This window comes from Blennius ocellaris, assembly GCF_963422515.1.
Source record: "Blennius ocellaris genome assembly, chromosome: 1".
Taxonomy (NCBI): domain Eukaryota; kingdom Metazoa; phylum Chordata; class Actinopteri; order Blenniiformes; family Blenniidae; genus Blennius; species Blennius ocellaris.
The window spans coordinates 27,558,373-27,574,996 of NC_137650.1; the positions used below are offsets into that span (position 1 = coordinate 27,558,373).

The window sequence follows — 16,624 nt, forward strand, 5'->3', positions numbered from 1 at the left end:
TGACTGATGGCACCATTGAACGAAAGCGCACACGTCGATGTGAAGTTGCAATACGTCAATAAGAAACCTCCAAAGAACGTTTATACTTTAGAAATATAAACATGAACAAGTTGTACCGCACACTTGGAAGTACAAACAGTTTATACACAGTGGAGTTTGGACATGTGATGTATATACTGGGTGTAAGGTTAAGTTACATAACATTGAAATCAAAATTCTGCACGAAACAGGAAAAAGACAGTTCTGATATTCATAAGGTATTAACATTTTTATAACTAAAAGACAAAACGAGTCCCCATGAAATGTTCACAATAAAATCTGCCGTCATTGCAAACAAAGTCTTAGTGAAAGTTGACTCCCAAAAAGAAGAATTTAAATGCTATTACCAGAAATTATTGTGATTTCAACTGATATAGGAACAATATGTACCCCGGTTTTACTGTAGCGGCTTGGAAATACTTTTATTTTGAACAATTACTAGGACGTGATCTTATTCTGTGATGCCTACATTACAGAATATATATATAAAACTAAAGAGTTGGGATTAAAAATGAGGTATGTGTTTTGGGAATTTTCACATTTATGACAATGACTTGTATTCAAAACATAAACAATGCTGTGTTTTTCCACTTTGATGTCTTAGAGCACCTCATTCAATCGCCATGTTTTTAACTAAACTAATCATAATTAATGAATGAAAAGATACAGATACAGAAAACACTCACCCACACAATTACACTTGGTGCCAATTTTACAGCACCCAGGTAAAAAAGAAAGCAAAGGGAGAACATGCAAAGGCTAGACAAAAAGGCTGCCAAGCCCAATCTGGACTTGAACTTGAAGCATTGCACTTTTATGGTTTTATCATTTTATTTACAAAAAACACAACCTTGTTGAACAGTCCCACTCAGTACTGCACCGCACATGGCAAGATCATTGGATAACCTTTACACAAAAAAAAAAAAATCTGTGGCAAATATTTGCTGTTTACCTAGTTGAGCTATAAATTAAGAAAACAATTTGATTTTAGGTCTTAAAATATTCTTCAACACCCCACATAAACCTTTAATCTCCAAATATTTCACAGTAAAGTTGCATTTGTTCCTAATTCAGTTAGAGTACTAATTGTACATTTATGGCAATTATAGAATATGTGAATGAAAAGACAGTTAAGAGAGTCTCTTGTGTGATGAGCTCTTTGCCCTCCTTATAGTCATTTCACCCACTTGATGCATTCAACTTGAAAATATAAATAAAAAGTGCCTGAGCAAAGCGTCATATACATTCAACCAGTGTATCTTTCCAAACAGATGTCTAATGCTGTTAGTAATTCACATTTAAGGAACATTTTTTGTAATAAATGCATTATATAGTAGGACGATTGTGCTATAAAAATAAATTTAATAAGGCATGCATTAAACTTAGTGACGATTCAATTTTATTCATTTTTGTAATTATGCGTAAATGGAAGATGACGGTGATTTATACTTTAAAGAATGGAAATATCTTTTGGCAAGACTTGTGGTGTGGCATGCCTATGAATGATTGGGTCCCCAAACATTTTTTTCCCCATTACGGACCAGATTTACACATGCAAGTGCCCGAAGACCACTTACCAATATTATATTATTACAATATTATTATTACATATTTAATTCCCTCAGATTATTTCATTTTGTCAGGATTTCTTTTCTTCTTTTCTCCGACTCCCACATTTCTCCTGTTTCATTTGCACAAGTAATTTGCCTTTAAAACTGCATCCAATACAGCAAAATAACTTGCTATGCACTTGTGCAACAATCAAATTAACGTTAAAGGGCTTTTTTTCTAGTGTGCTTGCGCGCGCGCTCTCTCTCTCTCACACACACACACACACACACACACACACACACACACACACACACACGCGCGCGCACTAGGAGGAGGAGGGATGAAGAAGAGGTGTCTGGAGGGCTGCATCATTACAAACTCCGGGCTGCACTTCGGCAGAGCAACACCAACTCCTGAACCAGCAGCAGTATTTCTCCGCGCACCGCCAGATAAATAAAAGTCCACGGTAGCTCCACCGCAATGGGGACGAAGTGACCGCGGAGGAAGAGAGAAAGAGGTCCGGGTTCGTGTTGAACTGTGTGCGGCGGCGGCTGCGGGGTTGCGCTCGCGACTGAGGGGTTGCGCTCGCGACTGAGACGTTTAACGGCCAAACGGTCGGAGCTCGTATACCTGAATACCTGCAGCGTTTTCGCACAGACGTTCAGCGGCTGCGAACGGAGGAGGAGGTGGGACGAGGACGCACCGGAGAAAGTTTCTCAAGCTCTCAGGCGCTAAAACACGCAGCGGTTGAATAATGCGGCTGACCCCGACGGAGTGGCTCTCACCGGCTGCCCTGCTAATCCTGCTGCTGGTCCGCTGGTCGCACGGCAGTAAGTAAACATTACGTGCTAGGCGGCTAACGCTAGCGCGCTAAGTCCGCGCTGACATTTAAGTTGTGGCTGATGATGAGCCGAGGCTCACTTATAGTGACGGTGCTTGTTTCGCAACGTTTCTTTCTTTTTTTATTTCTCCCCCAGAAATATTGCCCAACTCCATACTTGGTTGACCTTTTCTATTTCTGTGTAGGTTAATTTTTTTTTTTTTTTTTATACTCCCTCAGTTATATTGTCTCCCCGAGAGGCGAGCCAGTTTCTGAGCAGGCACCGGAGGGCGAATCAAGTTTTCGAGGAGACGAAGCAAGGGCATTTGGAGAGGGAGTGCGTGGAGGAGAGGTGCACCAAGGAGGAGGCCAGAGAAGTGTTTGAGAACGACCCAGAGACGGTGAGTGTTTCACGGTCAAGGTGCAGAGCAGAGAGTCGTGGGTTTCTATTATGCAGCAGTCTTGTGCTTGAGCACTGCAGTGTGTGAGTCAACGCAGCACACCAGCTCGATCACAGCCTCAAACTTTTTTTGTAAGGTCTCCTTGTTTACATCATATTGACTGCAAATTGACGGGAAAGTGACAACCAGACTAATGATTCATAGTCTGGAGCTGCTGGTGTTCATGCCCCAATACATACTGATCGCTGTCAGTACAGATAATGATAATCCCATGTGAAGAACATGCCTCTTCTTTTGTTTTTTTTGTCACAGACATTGAGTCAGCGTGACTAAGCTTCAGTACATGAAATCCAGTTTTTGTGATGACACTCCTTTTCATATATTCGCACTGATCAACGAGAACCATCTTTCTAATATTGATATGTAAATGTGTATTCTGTGTTTGCATGAAGTTGGCCATGTGCATCAGTGAGCTGTGACCACTTGGGACTCCAACTGGTTCATGTCTTTCGATAAACTCTGCAGACTGGGCACACCCCACAAGAGCTGCAGTGTTGGAGATGCTTAGACCCAGTCATCTCACCGTCACAGTTTGGCCCTTGTCAAACTTGCTGATATCCCCACAGTTGCTTGTTTTTACTGTTTCTAACACATTGAGTTTGAGGACAAGATGTTCACTTGCTGCCACCCACAAACAGGTGCCTTGATCAGTGTTATTAACTAGCAGTATTCAGAATGTTATGGCTATCTGGTGTCAAGACACTTTGTGTTTGTATTGTCTAAAATTTGACTTCTGCTTGGCTGTGGTTGTTGCCAGATGTTGGAAACACCTGGATGTTTTTTTTTCTTCTTCATTTTGCTTCTCACCATCTGCACTACCAATTAGGTAGCGTGGCTTTGGCACGTTCCCTTGTAAATCCTCGCTCTTTGTTGCACATGCTTAGAGTTACATATGCATACACACATGTGAGTGAAGCAAACCAACCCCCTCGTGCTCTGATTGGTCTCTTCGGTCACTTGTGTGCTTCATTCAACACATTCATGCACATTACCTCAGTAATCTGTCTTACAGACACCCTCCCTCTTTGCCCGTTTGACATTTAGCACTGTGTGCTCAGGTGGAATATTTGCAGCAGATTATTTTCCAATCTGCGATTGTGAATGCACAGATCCGCCTTTCCATCCATGTGAACACATAAGCCTGTTGAATATGCACCACATGTGCTGAATATGCAGACAAGCTCCAGTTAGAACCTGATGTGTCAGAAAAGGTGGAATATAGACCCATTGCATATGAGATGAGTTATCGTGGGGCATTCTTTGTTTGGAACACTCTTGAGCTACTGCCTTATGGACCAGCAACAATTGTGTCATGGCAGTGTTGAATAATTTGGATTTTTTTAAGTTTTCAGTTTTGATGGTTTGATATTAAAGTCAAAGAGCTTTGATTGAAAGGTTTCAACTCTATTTGGACACAGTTTTCAGAATAACAATGCTCACGTTGGCCTTGTCAACAGTTGATCCCATGACTTGTAGAAGGAATGGGGTGAATGAGGCAATCAATGACTCAGAGATTTACTTGTAAGATTAGTCCAGTGGACAGATGAAGGAGGCCTGATGGAGGCAGGATTAAAATGAACTTGAGCTGGGTTCAGAGGAAAAGGTGAAGTCAGGCAATGTCTGAATTAGATAAACGTGCACCACGGGCATAATGGTAATCTTTGGCTTGTAGTTTTCTTATAGTGTCATCACATGAAACCTCTGTCTCATTCATAGCTGCATTATTTATTCAGAAAGTGCTCTTCTCTGACTCTGCATTTTCTACTGCTGCAGCTTTTTGAGTCTGCAGAGGGAGAGGGAGAGGCCGGGGTGTTCCTAAGACCTCTTAGAAAATCTCTGTATGACAGATCACATGTAATACAAAGATTTTCTAAGTTTCTTTTCTTTGATTTATAAGTTGGCATTTCCACGCAGGCAGAGGGTAAACCCATACCTCTTGGCATCATGTTTCAGCTTAGCGTGCCTCACCTTTAACAAATCTGTCACCCAATCACTCAGGGTGGTAGTCGGGGATTATACTATGCAGTTTTAGTTGGGGCTTTGCCTCTGTGTGTTCGTCACTTCGGTCTCTGTGCTACCTTTTCAGTAACATTTCATCAAGTTCTGACCTACATGTGGAAGATTGCTGCAGCTCAGAGGCTTCAGGGATGCTGCTGCCATCAGGAATGCAGAGAATTCTTCAGAAGCCCCTGGCAAAGAGCTGCACCCATCAGACAGAGCAGAGCAGATTACAGAGCTTCACACCCACACAGACATGGACAAATGCCACATTTAATGATTGTTTATGATTTGCTTTTCCTACACATGAGTGGGACTACACACATCATGCAGCCAATAAAGCAATTAACTGAAACTCCCCAACAGTAATTGTAGGCATTTGTTTAAATGATCTTTTCCTGTTTAGATTTCTGTTCATGTGCCTTTTAACTTTGACCTTGTTTGTTTTTTCCCCATCTCATCTTCCTGATTCAGGACTACTTCTATCCCAAGTATTTAGGTAAGGTATCATCCATCCTAAAACTGTTCAGCTGTCCTCCTCACTGCAGCCCTATTGACTGATTTCATGTTTATTGTCTGTTCATTTTCATTTATTTTTCCCTCTGTCCAGCTTGCATAGAGAGGTTTGGAGAGCCTGAAAAGAAAAATCCAGATCTGCTCACGTGTGTCCACAGTAAGTGTTGATACATGCTGTAATCCTTCATTGTCACTTTTTCAAAAGCTGTCACTCCTGCTTTTATGGCTTTTTTCTCTGTGCAACTATTACTACACTCAGAGAGAGGTCATGCTGCACTGCAGTATCACTGCTCTGCAACATAGTCACACTCGGGTGTGCACTCTCTCTTGGCATACATTTTAAAAGGAAAGATGACTTTAGATTTCTTCATACTACTTGGCCGGCTTTGTTGCCTGACCCACAGATTCTGTGACTGTAAAGCAGTGAGTGTACTATATGTGCGTGAGCTCAGGTATATACGCACAGTAGCATTGCAGCACTTTCTCACAGTGATGCTGCACATTGGTGAATGGATGACACACCCCTTTTGTCGTCAGATACTCACTCGCTCTCTGGTTGAATGCACCAGCTTCTTCGTGAGTTTGACTTGGTAGAGGAGTGACGCGGGAGTAAAAATCTGACGTGAGTGGAGCAGAGGATTTCTGCTGCATCAGAATACAGGAGCCTTGGACCACCCGGCTTTGCTGCTATTGGACCGAGCGATTTCAAGGGGTGGGGGGGGAGGGGGGGTGGGGGTGTTTCATGACTCAGCTGCAGCATCGTGGCACTTAAAGATACGGCACTTGGTTTTTCATCAGCTGATGGTGCACCATCCCTCTTAATCACACACTCTCCGTGTCAACATCTCTGTGCATTTTAGTAGTTTGTATTATCGAAGCAAACTATAATGTGCCGTTTGTTGCATTTATACAATATTACAGCCAGGATGAATTAGAAACATGGCATATTATATACAGCAGATGGTGCCACTTCTGATTCACCTGCTTCATTAATCCGCACTGTGAAGCATTCGGGAAACATGCCAGCAGGAAGAAAGTTAAATATAGATGTATAAAAGGTTTTGCCGATCTGTAGGACACATTGGATGTCAATGGAATTACTTAAGTTTTGAAGACACCACAGTGTTTTACTTGCTGTTGAGGGATTGCCAAATTCTAAAGCAAAGGAAACAAGTGAGGCTTGTGCCAATGTGTTTAACTGAAATACAGGAGACAGAACTGAGTCAAGCTGACTTTATTGAAGACTGACACTGTTTCAGTCCTGTACCCCCTGAGACTGGAAACAATTTTTTTCAGGGGATGCTTGTTGCTAATTACATTTTTTACTTGGAGGTCACTGAAGTAGATGACAGTGGAATATTGTCAAGCTGTATCAGCACATTTTTGTTTGGATTTGTGTGTTTTGTGCATGTTGAATTTAATCTAAAGTAATATTTTTACAAATGCAGTGACGTAGCCGACACCTAATCAGTTTGGTCATTGACGTAGTAAACTTTATTAGTGCATTTAAGAGCAAGTACTGTAAATGTTCATGAGTCAGTTTAGGTGGAATTAGGTTAATTAAGTGAAATATAATTGAATCTGATTGTGCAACGTGCATGTCTTAACCTATTTTCCACTCTCCCAGGATATTTAGTTGACTCACTTGAGATTGAAAAATTATTGAGCTCATCCCTTTGCGGGAAATCATATAATTGTGTAATAATTTGTCAGACTGATCTTTTTAAAGGGATATCTCAGAAGCTGTTTGCTTAACCTGACCATTTGTAGGGCCTACAATTTAAAATTGAAGGTATTTATACACATTTTGACATCGTATTCCATGCAGATAATAGCATTTTTGTTTCACTGGACATGCTGCCTTCAGGAAAAGGATTTAAAGAATAAAGTATTATACTAAATATGTTGTTCTACTTGATCATATTTAAAGTTTATTTAATCAGATTAACTTGAGCCAGTTTTGTAAAGTATATATATATATATATATATATATATATATTTTTTTTTTTTTTCAGTTCAAGTGCTTCTAATGAGACATGGAGAAACCCAATAATTCATCAAATCCCAGACGTGCACCAGTGCAGAGGGAAAAAACGACCCTTTGAACAGAAATAACTCTTCAACAGAGCCAGATGTGAACTTATCGCTCTCTCGCTCCTCTTATTTTCTCCAGGCACTGTCCTTTTCTGTTTGTCTCTGAAGTGAACTCCTGCTAACATGCCCAGACTTGTTGAGCACTCAGACTCCACAGCGAGAAAAAGGAAACCGAATTGGGGGAGAAAAGATTCACACACGCTCGCACAAGCTTGAAGTGAAACTATTCCCAAGAAAAACAAATCAAGCAAACGTTAAATGTTCTGATGTTGTTTCTTCTTGAAAGACGGAGGACAGGTATGCAGTAAAGGAATGAATTATGGCATCTCCGGAAGGAAAGCTTAGCCAGCATTGGGCTATTTATACTGAATTCCTGATGTGCAGAACATGAGAGATGCCCTTCCTTTGCCTTCTATGAACTCTACAGTTACATTCATCGTATTCATATGGCTTCAACAGACCTAGTTACGTATAAACTGACATTGACTTTTCTGTGCCTGTGTTTGCTCTTGTTTCATTTTTAAAGATATTCCGGACCAGTGCTCTCCTCCTCCCTGTTTTGCCAGAGGTACAGTCCGCTGCGAGGACAAAAAGGGGGACTTCGTATGTCACTGTTTTACAGGCTGGACTGGAGCCCGATGTGAGAAAGGTAAAGTCATCAGTGTGGTGTGAGCAGAAATGAAGTGTTGCACATTGTGTGGTGAAAGCTTAGCAGAGGTTAAATTTGTGCACTGTCATTCAGCGTCATACCAAGCATCTCTGGGCAGATGTCATCTTTGTGACCTTGATGCCGACAGCCAAGTCATCCGATGTCACTAACAGAAAGTCCTGGTTCTCCTTCACTTTCAATACAGATTTCTATACTTGGGGGGGGGGGGGGGGATCTATTTAAATAATCTCTGTCATGCTAGAAGTAAATTGACCTCACAAAACTAAATTTTACCTTAAAATGTTATTGATGCCATGCATCTTCATATGCTGCTGCTGGTATTATTAATGATGTGTGAATGTTGCTGTCACGTCAATATGAACTGCATGTGCGGGAACAAGAGTCACAGAGTCCACAACTGGAATCCATCTCTCTCCAGAGGTCACAGCTTGTTACTATGTATAGATCTGGAGGGAGGGCCGCTTCCACTATGAAAACAACATTAGGAAGAGATTGAAGAAAATATAAAATGTATAAGCAGGACCTGGATAGCACACGTGAGTTAAAACGCGCTGTTCGGGAGAGGGGAATAAGTTTGTCTAATTTATGGCACAGCCACCCTTCCACACATTTCCACTGTGACTCATCCTGCCACCTTACTGCGAGAGGAAACCAAAACAGATTCCGTTTGAGTCGGACTGAGCCTTTTCCACTTGACGACCGCGCTCCTAAACACCCAGCTGAAACACTCCCGACACATAGTGTCACAGTGTCTCAGTTGTTTAATGGGTGTATTATAAAGCACGTCGTTCACAGAACATCTGAGTAAGAGAAGTGCATCAAAGTGGAAATTCACTGTATTCCAGTCCATTCAGAATCCAGCATTTAGTGAGAAATAAACACTCCCTTGTCTTGACATGAAATGTGAATCCTCAACACGAACCGGACAACTTTTTTCTCCACGTGACGCCTATGATTATTTTTTTCCTGAGCTTATGTCAACTGTCTGTCTTCCTACTCGCAGATGTCGATGAGTGCAGCAAGAGAAATGGAGGGTGTTACCACCAGTGCAACAACACTCTGGGCAGTTACCGCTGCTCTTGTCACCAGGGCTACATGCTGGTCGGACGCCACATGTGTAATGGTAAGCCACAAACCACAGATCCACCATTCTAACTATCCTGTCGGTGCTGCAGCCGTACATAAACATTTGCTTGAGTTTATATGTCAACAATTGGTAATTCAGTTTTAAATACAAAAAAATTGATCTGCAAACTTACTATGTAAATATTTATAAATGAATGACATGGATTGTGATTATGCAGTTGAGTTGCGAATCATAATTCAGTGGTTATGTCGTTTTACTTTAGTCTCAAATGTTTTCACATAGCTTCCTCCAAAACTCGATTGTTTTAAATCTCTAACCATAATCCTACATTACCCACCTGCCAAAGCTGCATTGGGTATATTAGAAGTTCCACCTGAGTTGATGTACTTAAATTTGTCCCTTTAAATATTTGTTTTATTGCAAAATGAGATCTGGTGTCAGTAAAGTGCTACAAGGAGCAGATTCTGTTTGTACAAAATGTGTTGTTGTCAAACAGTCTGAAACAGCCCATCCATTCTTTTCTCGTTTCTCTTTTGGGAGATGTTTGGGGTTATGTTTGACTCTGCTGAAATTACCTGTTTCTGTTTTCTTAAATTAGACCAGTTGAGGAGCGGGGTGTTATTGTTTTAAAGCCCTTAGGTGTTCTCCGTCTGTCCAGTTGTAAATCTTACCTCAGTTCAATGTTCTGGACACCTGGTCCTGCAGAGTCGAACACATGTGGTTTTGTCTTTCAGATGTGAATGAGTGTGAGGACGCAGACGTGTGTGGAACAGCACGATGTGAGAATAAGGAGGGCGGCTACGATTGCTTATGCGATGTCGGCTATGTCTACGACAACGAAACGAAAACCTGCGTCGGTAAGTGTGTGTGGAATCGCGTGCAATAAAACAGATGTACTCGCACAGAAAGACCGGAACACCTCATCTCTCAAGAGTAGAGGCTGCAGTTTGCTACTTCAGCCTCAGCAGGACTCGATGCAGCTGTGTCTCGGGGTCAACAAAGGAATGCAGACATTTGCAGAAAATCTGTGCAACTAGGTAACAGGTCAAATCTACTGCTGTCCACTCCATCTCAAGTTATTTTCAAATTTTGTGACACACATTAGACCTTTATTGGTCGTATTCTGGCAGAATGAGTGAGATTAAACAAGATTGTGACAGATACGGTTTCCAAAAAAATCTGTTCCACAAGAGTACAAGGTTTCCAACTTTTTGTTTACTCCCAACTAAAGTGCACCAAAGTCAGACGTGCCAGAAAAAAAAAACATGTCCCCAAATAACAGGAAAAAGCAGCTTGAACAAGATTATCTTATCTTGGAATTTGAAACAACAACACTGTAAGATAAAATAATCACAATATGACATCTATTGGAAACGTTGCTCTCTTGTGTTTTGTGCTATAGCGGGAACCAGATTTTTCATAACCTCCGTGCCCCTCCTCCAAGATGTTTATTATAACCAGCGTCCTCATGGCCATCTAAGGTTATATATTGAATGAGAAGCCACCCAGTCAACATCAGGACTACTCCACTCGAGTGTTGTTTGCATTCCTGAATATGTTGACCCGGGAGAACATCTGTTTTTGAATACGTCCTTGTGTTGTTGTTTTATTTTCTTATTTCTTAAAAGTTCATGTTTTGAGTAATTCCTTTACTGATGTGAGTTTGATGTCCTCACCAAGCATCTGCTTCTCTGCACCCAGTCATCACCATAATCTCTCCCTCTCTTTGATTCGCCCAACCTGGTCTATCACTCTTCAGATGTGGATGAGTGTGAGACAGGTGTGTGTGAAGAGGAGTGTTTGAACACTCCGGGGAGTTTCCGTTGTTTCTGTGATGGCCGGCGGCGCTTGAAGCTGGGAAAGGACCTCAGGAGCTGTAAGGTGAAATACATTTGCTAACGAATATTTACCAGATGTTTTAACATTTAACCTGCTTTCTTCTTCTTTTCAACCATTTTGATCAGGATTTATGAAGGCCTCTTAAAAAGCATCAATTTAAATTTTGGACATCCACAATTAAAGGCCCTTAAGGATGCTCGTAAATATATTTAATTACACTGTAATTAATATAAATTGCTATGCAACATTAAAAATCTATTACTCATGGGTAAGACATAGGGTTTATTGCATTTTATTAGCTATTAGGTATGATAAACAGTTGATAAATTGCATTTTATGGATGTATAGAGAATGTTTTATTGTTTTTTTTCTCTCTCTCTCTTCCAGCCTATAACTCCATGTATGTCACCGTCCCTTAAGAGGAACTCTCGGTCTCTTTACCTGGGACGCATGTTCAGCGGCGTGCCGGTGGTGAGGCTGCGCTTTCGCCGCAGGATTCAGACGGGGTGAGAAAATACTTCCTCGCTTTCAATTCTCTAACACTGCTGAAATGTCCTCCTGAAGTGTGTATACTTTAGTTATCTGAGTTCCATGTTTTGGTGAGAAGGCTTTTGGGTCGGGTACTCTTTCATTGAAAACTAAAAATGTATTGGATCTTTGGCCTGATTGCTTTCTGGAACCTACAGTAACAAAGCACCACTGATTTGTGCTCTATTGCCTGTTATAGAGCCATTACTTTGCACTGGTGGTGTCGAGTGACAAAACATATTCAGCTGATTTATTTCTTCTTCCTTGTTTGTGTTAAGAATGACTCAGCACGATGACAGAGAAATTTGCCACCTGTTGTGTTCAAGGCAAAACAGAATTAAGTAGGTCATTAAAAGGCATTTTCTGTTTTTCTCCACCATCTCACTTTTTTTCCACTTTTCCTTTGTTTCCACTTTCACTGCTCTCTAAACCCTAGCTTTTCAGCGGAGTTTGACTTCCGCACCTACGACAATGAGGGGGTGATCTTTTTCGCTGGAGGTCACCTAAACAGCTCCTGGATTGTGCTGGCAATGCACCATGGGAAGCTGGAGCTGCAGCTGAAGTACGGCACAGTCAGTAGGGTCACTAGCAGCGGTCCTAATGTCAATGACGGCCAGTGGAGAAAGGTTGGAGTTTGAGTCACGGGCAGCAATGCAGGTGATAATAGCTGAAAACCCTCCTAAAACTTGTGTTTTTATTGCAGATCTCAGTGGAAGAGCAGGGCCGCAGTCTCGTGATTAAGATTGACAGGGAGGCCGTGATGAAGATCGCCGTCAACGGTGACCTCTTCACACTGCAGAAGGGCATGCATGAACTCAACCTGACCGTAGGAGGCGTTCCTTTCAAAGAGGACGGCTTAGTCAATAAGGTTGTTGTTTTTGTATTGTAACAGTTCTATAATTGAAGTTCACACTTTTTTTTTTTTTTTTTTTAAACATATTTAACTATCTACTTGACAGTTGAATCCCCGTCTGGACGGCTGTATGAAGGAGTGGCGCTGGCTGACGGGTGAAGACACCTCCATACAAGAAACCATTCGGTCCAACGAGAACATGCAGTGTTTCAGCACCGAGGATCCGGGGGCGTATTACCCCGGCACAGGCTTCGCTCTCTTCAACATCAGCTATGGTACAGTGGGCGTTTGCACTTGGGGGAGAGTTGTTTGTTGCATATTTGAGCCTGATGTAACTTAGCCTGATTGCTCCTTCCTGAACTAGTTTTTCCATTTTAGATTTGTTTTGATGACTGTGGATTGACTTTTGTCACTCGACTTACTCATCCTCTCCTCGTCGCTCAACCCTGTTTGTTTATCCAAGTTCATGACCCACAGTACTCCCTCTTCCTGTTTGTTACAACAGCAGAGTCACAGAACCTCAGTGTCCAGCTGACCCTACGGCCGACCTCTGCTATCGGAGTGCTGTTTGCTCTTGTTCACCAGGACAGAGTCCCTCTCTCTATCTCTCTGGCTGATTATCATCCTACAGCTGATGAGTGGCGAGATGTGAGTCATCTTCTTCTTGTGTGGTTGTTTGACTAAACCAGAGAAAATGGGCTTTTATTTTAGTCTGGTTCATTTTATTATCACAGCAGCATTTATAACATTTCACCATCAGATAACATTTTGAATTATTTCATAACGTGACAGAATACTTATTCTACTTGTATTTTTTTTATGTATTTCACCAGCTGTTAACTCATTATAATCATATACAATATACACAGAAGTGAAAAGAATGAGTTCCTTCATCATGGAAGGAGATGGCTCATCCAAATCCTGGGACAGCCTTGGTTAGATATTTTTCATTTATTTATTTATTCATTTTAACATCCATGGACCGTGATAATGTCAGGCCTTTTCAGATGTATTTTTAGACTTTTTAAGTCAAACCACTCCAGACATTCTTTTGGAGCAGAGAAGGATTTAAATATTTTGGGCGGGTCCATACCAGCATTCAAATGGCTTCATTTAAACTCCACTAAACAAACCACACAAACTGTGATCATACTAATAGTTTTTGGTTGTTAATTTTTGTTTTTGCCAAACCTGCAGAATAAGAGCTCAATCCTCAGTTTGTGTTTTTTAATAAATCCAAACAAAACTTTCTGTGTGTCTCCAGTTTATTTTGGTCTGTGTAGGTGATGTCATCATCGCCAGCGCTCCCGCGCCCCTTTGTGATGGCGAAAGTCACGAAATCCAGGTGACAATCTCAGGCAATCAAACACTCCTGCTGGTCGACGGCCACCCAGGACGAAGTGAAGACGCCGAAGTTCCTACCGAGCTCCTGTCACAGTCTAGCACCTTTATAGGAGGCCTCCCTGGTGAGAGATCAATCTGTTGTATTGATAGCATGCAGAAAATGTTTTAACAAGAGCTGTAATTAAAGTCGTGTATAGAATTTGAGAAACTAGAGTTTGTTTTTTAAACGGTTGGATTTCTCTCTTGCTACATATGAAAAGAGAGTGATTTGCATTTTGTATCTTATTTTTGTCATATTTTCCTGAAAACTAACATTGTTCAGGCTGTGAATTAATTTGTTTGTGCTCGGTCCGACACCGTCAGGCACAGTGACTGATGGCGTTTGTACTTTGAAGTAAGGTAACAGTTGCGACACCTCCACAGTCATGTGTTGTTTCCTCCCCTCAGATGTTTCGCTGGTGTCCACGCTGGTGTCTGCGCCCTACAGCGGCTGCATGGAGGTCAGTGTCAACGGATGGTCTCTGGACCTGGACCAGGCCATCCACAAACACAACGACATCCGCTCACACTCCTGCCCCCTGCTGGACTCCCACTAGTGACCGGTGCTTTCAGTCTACCAGAAAAACTGATCCATACGCAGTTCATTGAGGCAATGGGAGTGGGTGTCATTGCCTGAACAGTGAAGATCTGAACAGGGGGGGGCATAGTCATAGATTGGATTGTATAAAAAAAAAAACAACTAAAATCTACACCAGACCTCCCGGTCCAGGTGATATCGTAACCCAGGTAGCCCAGGTAACCCCTCTTGTCTAAATGCTGTGATGATGCTGCAGCTAAGAAGTGTTTGCACAAATCTTCACAGCAGTGTCAGTATTATGACTTGTTAAGTAACATCGCCTGTTCCAAGCAGAATATATGGGATTACATGCTGCACAACATTGCCTCAAAAACTGCCCATGTATCAATGCTTTGTAAGGCCAAAAGAACACACAGGGCCTTAACCAGGTCACAGGGCTGGTCTGGGGTCAGCCCACTTCGCCTTGAATCCCATGTTCAAATGAATCTGATGGGTTTTTCGGAGGCAGACTGACCTCTGTGTCGTCGTGTTGCCTCCATCGGTTTCCCCTGAAGACCACGATCCCCCCAAAAAAGTTAACAGTTCAGGCAGGATCCAGTTTAAAAAGAAATACCCATGGGGACCAGATAAACTGTCGTGCATCAGCTACCCCCACTCACACATAATGTGTGACCAGGTGCTTGGGTCTTGGGGGCTCTGATGCATTTTTATTTGTCCTCATCTGAATCGTTTTCTTAACCACATCATGTAGGTGTGTTACGAGGCACAACTTTGTGTTCTGTAGAAAACCTTGCACATTGTTGCAGGTATAAATGGACTGCGGTATAAAGTTATTTTCAACAGAGGCGCTCCATGTCTACCTGCAACCTTAAAAATCAGCCGTGTGCCTACAAAAGAACAACTTACCCAAACCTGTCCACAGTTTCCCCCCCCCCAAACAGGTGAATCATTTCTTAAAGGTGCAGTACTGTAAGACACCCCACAAACACAAAACGTCTCTCCTCCCGATGACATGTTGTACTTCTTGCTCTATGCATTTCCACCTGTGCATTTGTCAGGTGTTACCGTCGTTTCAAGCAACTGGCTGACACGTAGATTCTCAAACGTCCGACACCATTTGTACACGAAGGCCCCTTCGTTCCCTCAGAATCACCCAGTCACAGTTGAGACCTGCCATGCAACAACCGGAGGACAGTAGATATTAGCCACAGGAGCACAGGGAGTCAGGAAGGGGCCCTCTCCACCATGGAGAGAAGGAGAGAGAGAGAGAGAAAGAATAGCACTGCATTGATCGCGCCACACGAGCTACTGAGAATAAAAAAAGAGTGCGCTGTAATATACTGAATATGTAAATAATGTGACTGTACAATGCTTTATAAAAGACAGAGAGCAAACACTACCTTATGTTCCCCGAGGTTTTGAGGTGCACATTTCTGTTGATCCGAGAAAACATCCCGAGTCTCTCAAGTTCGCCCGGAAAATGTTTGAGACATTAACGTGTGATTCTCCTCTAAAAGTGGAAGTCAAAAGACAAAGAGAGTTAAGAGCGGGGATCAAAGTAGCATCGATCTTTAGGGACTAATTTTATTTAATAGGTGCTGAGCAAATCAAAATACAATAAAAAAATAGAGAATGTCAGAGGAGCATTGTGATTGAGAATGCCAAAAGGGCTCCAGTATTATTTTACGTTCCATTTTATTCACTTTATAGTTTTCTGATGAGTGAATGCCAGAATATAGTGCTTGACCAGTTTTTTGTTTTTTTTTATTCATATGTGTTGTATTTTGAACTTCTCATTAGTTTTTATTTTTTCACTTTTAACTGCCAGTATGTGTACGATGCTGAGAGAAGTCTGCCTTTTGTGTTTTAACTTTCCTCAACAGTGAAAAACCTATTTAAAAATAAATGCAGCTAAATGAACATTATAGAATAAAACTGTATTTTCAAAACAAACGTGCTCTGTGTGGTTCTGTTAAACATCAACTTCTCATGTCTGTATCAGGTACATACATGTTCAGCAACGTTCACTTTCTGAAACATTACATTTGGTGTTAGAACTCTGAGAAATCCTTGTGTGTATTCAGTCCCTGTTTGGTCCTCTGGTATTGAGGATAAAATATTTGCAAACTGATCAAAGTTGAGCACAATTTGAAGGCCACGGAGAAACAACTAAAACTGGAAGGTGTGCTGTCGTAACTCTTCATCTCTATTGGCCCACCCTGTCCTGCTCCAGTGCGTTCGTACGTC

At 41.8% G+C, this 16,624-nt stretch overlaps 1 protein-coding gene across 1 annotated transcript; it reads left to right on the plus strand.

Annotated features, from left to right (window-relative positions):
• Positions 1-1,986: 1,986 nt before the first annotated feature.
• On the plus strand, positions 1,987-16,316 carry gas6 (growth arrest-specific 6). Its single transcript, XM_080521128.1, has 15 exons — positions 1,987-2,420; positions 2,651-2,811; positions 5,344-5,368; positions 5,480-5,542; positions 8,006-8,128; positions 9,153-9,272; positions 9,971-10,093; positions 10,996-11,117; positions 11,463-11,581; positions 12,040-12,229; positions 12,307-12,471; positions 12,563-12,731; positions 12,962-13,104; positions 13,721-13,922; positions 14,248-16,316. The coding sequence occupies exons 1-15, from the start codon at positions 2,345-2,347 to the stop codon at positions 14,394-14,396; spliced, it is 1,950 nt and encodes a 649-aa protein (XP_080377254.1). The 5' UTR covers positions 1,987-2,344; the 3' UTR covers positions 14,397-16,316.
• The last annotated feature ends 308 nt before the right edge of the window (positions 16,317-16,624 follow it).

What these genes read in the sequence shown, in the direction of transcription:
- gas6 (XM_080521128.1), top strand. Translation starts at nt 2,345, where the DNA reads ATGCGGCTGACCCCGACGGAGTGGCTCTCACCGGCTGCCCTGCTAATC. An exon ending in GGTCCGCTGGTCGCACGGCA is followed by an intron (nt 2,421 to 2,650) that starts GTAAGTAAACAT and finishes ATACTCCCTCAG; the next exon opens with TTATATTGTCTCCCCGAGAG. An exon ending in CTTCTATCCCAAGTATTTAG is followed by an intron (nt 5,369 to 5,479) that starts GTAAGGTATCAT and finishes CCCTCTGTCCAG; the next exon opens with CTTGCATAGAGAGGTTTGGA.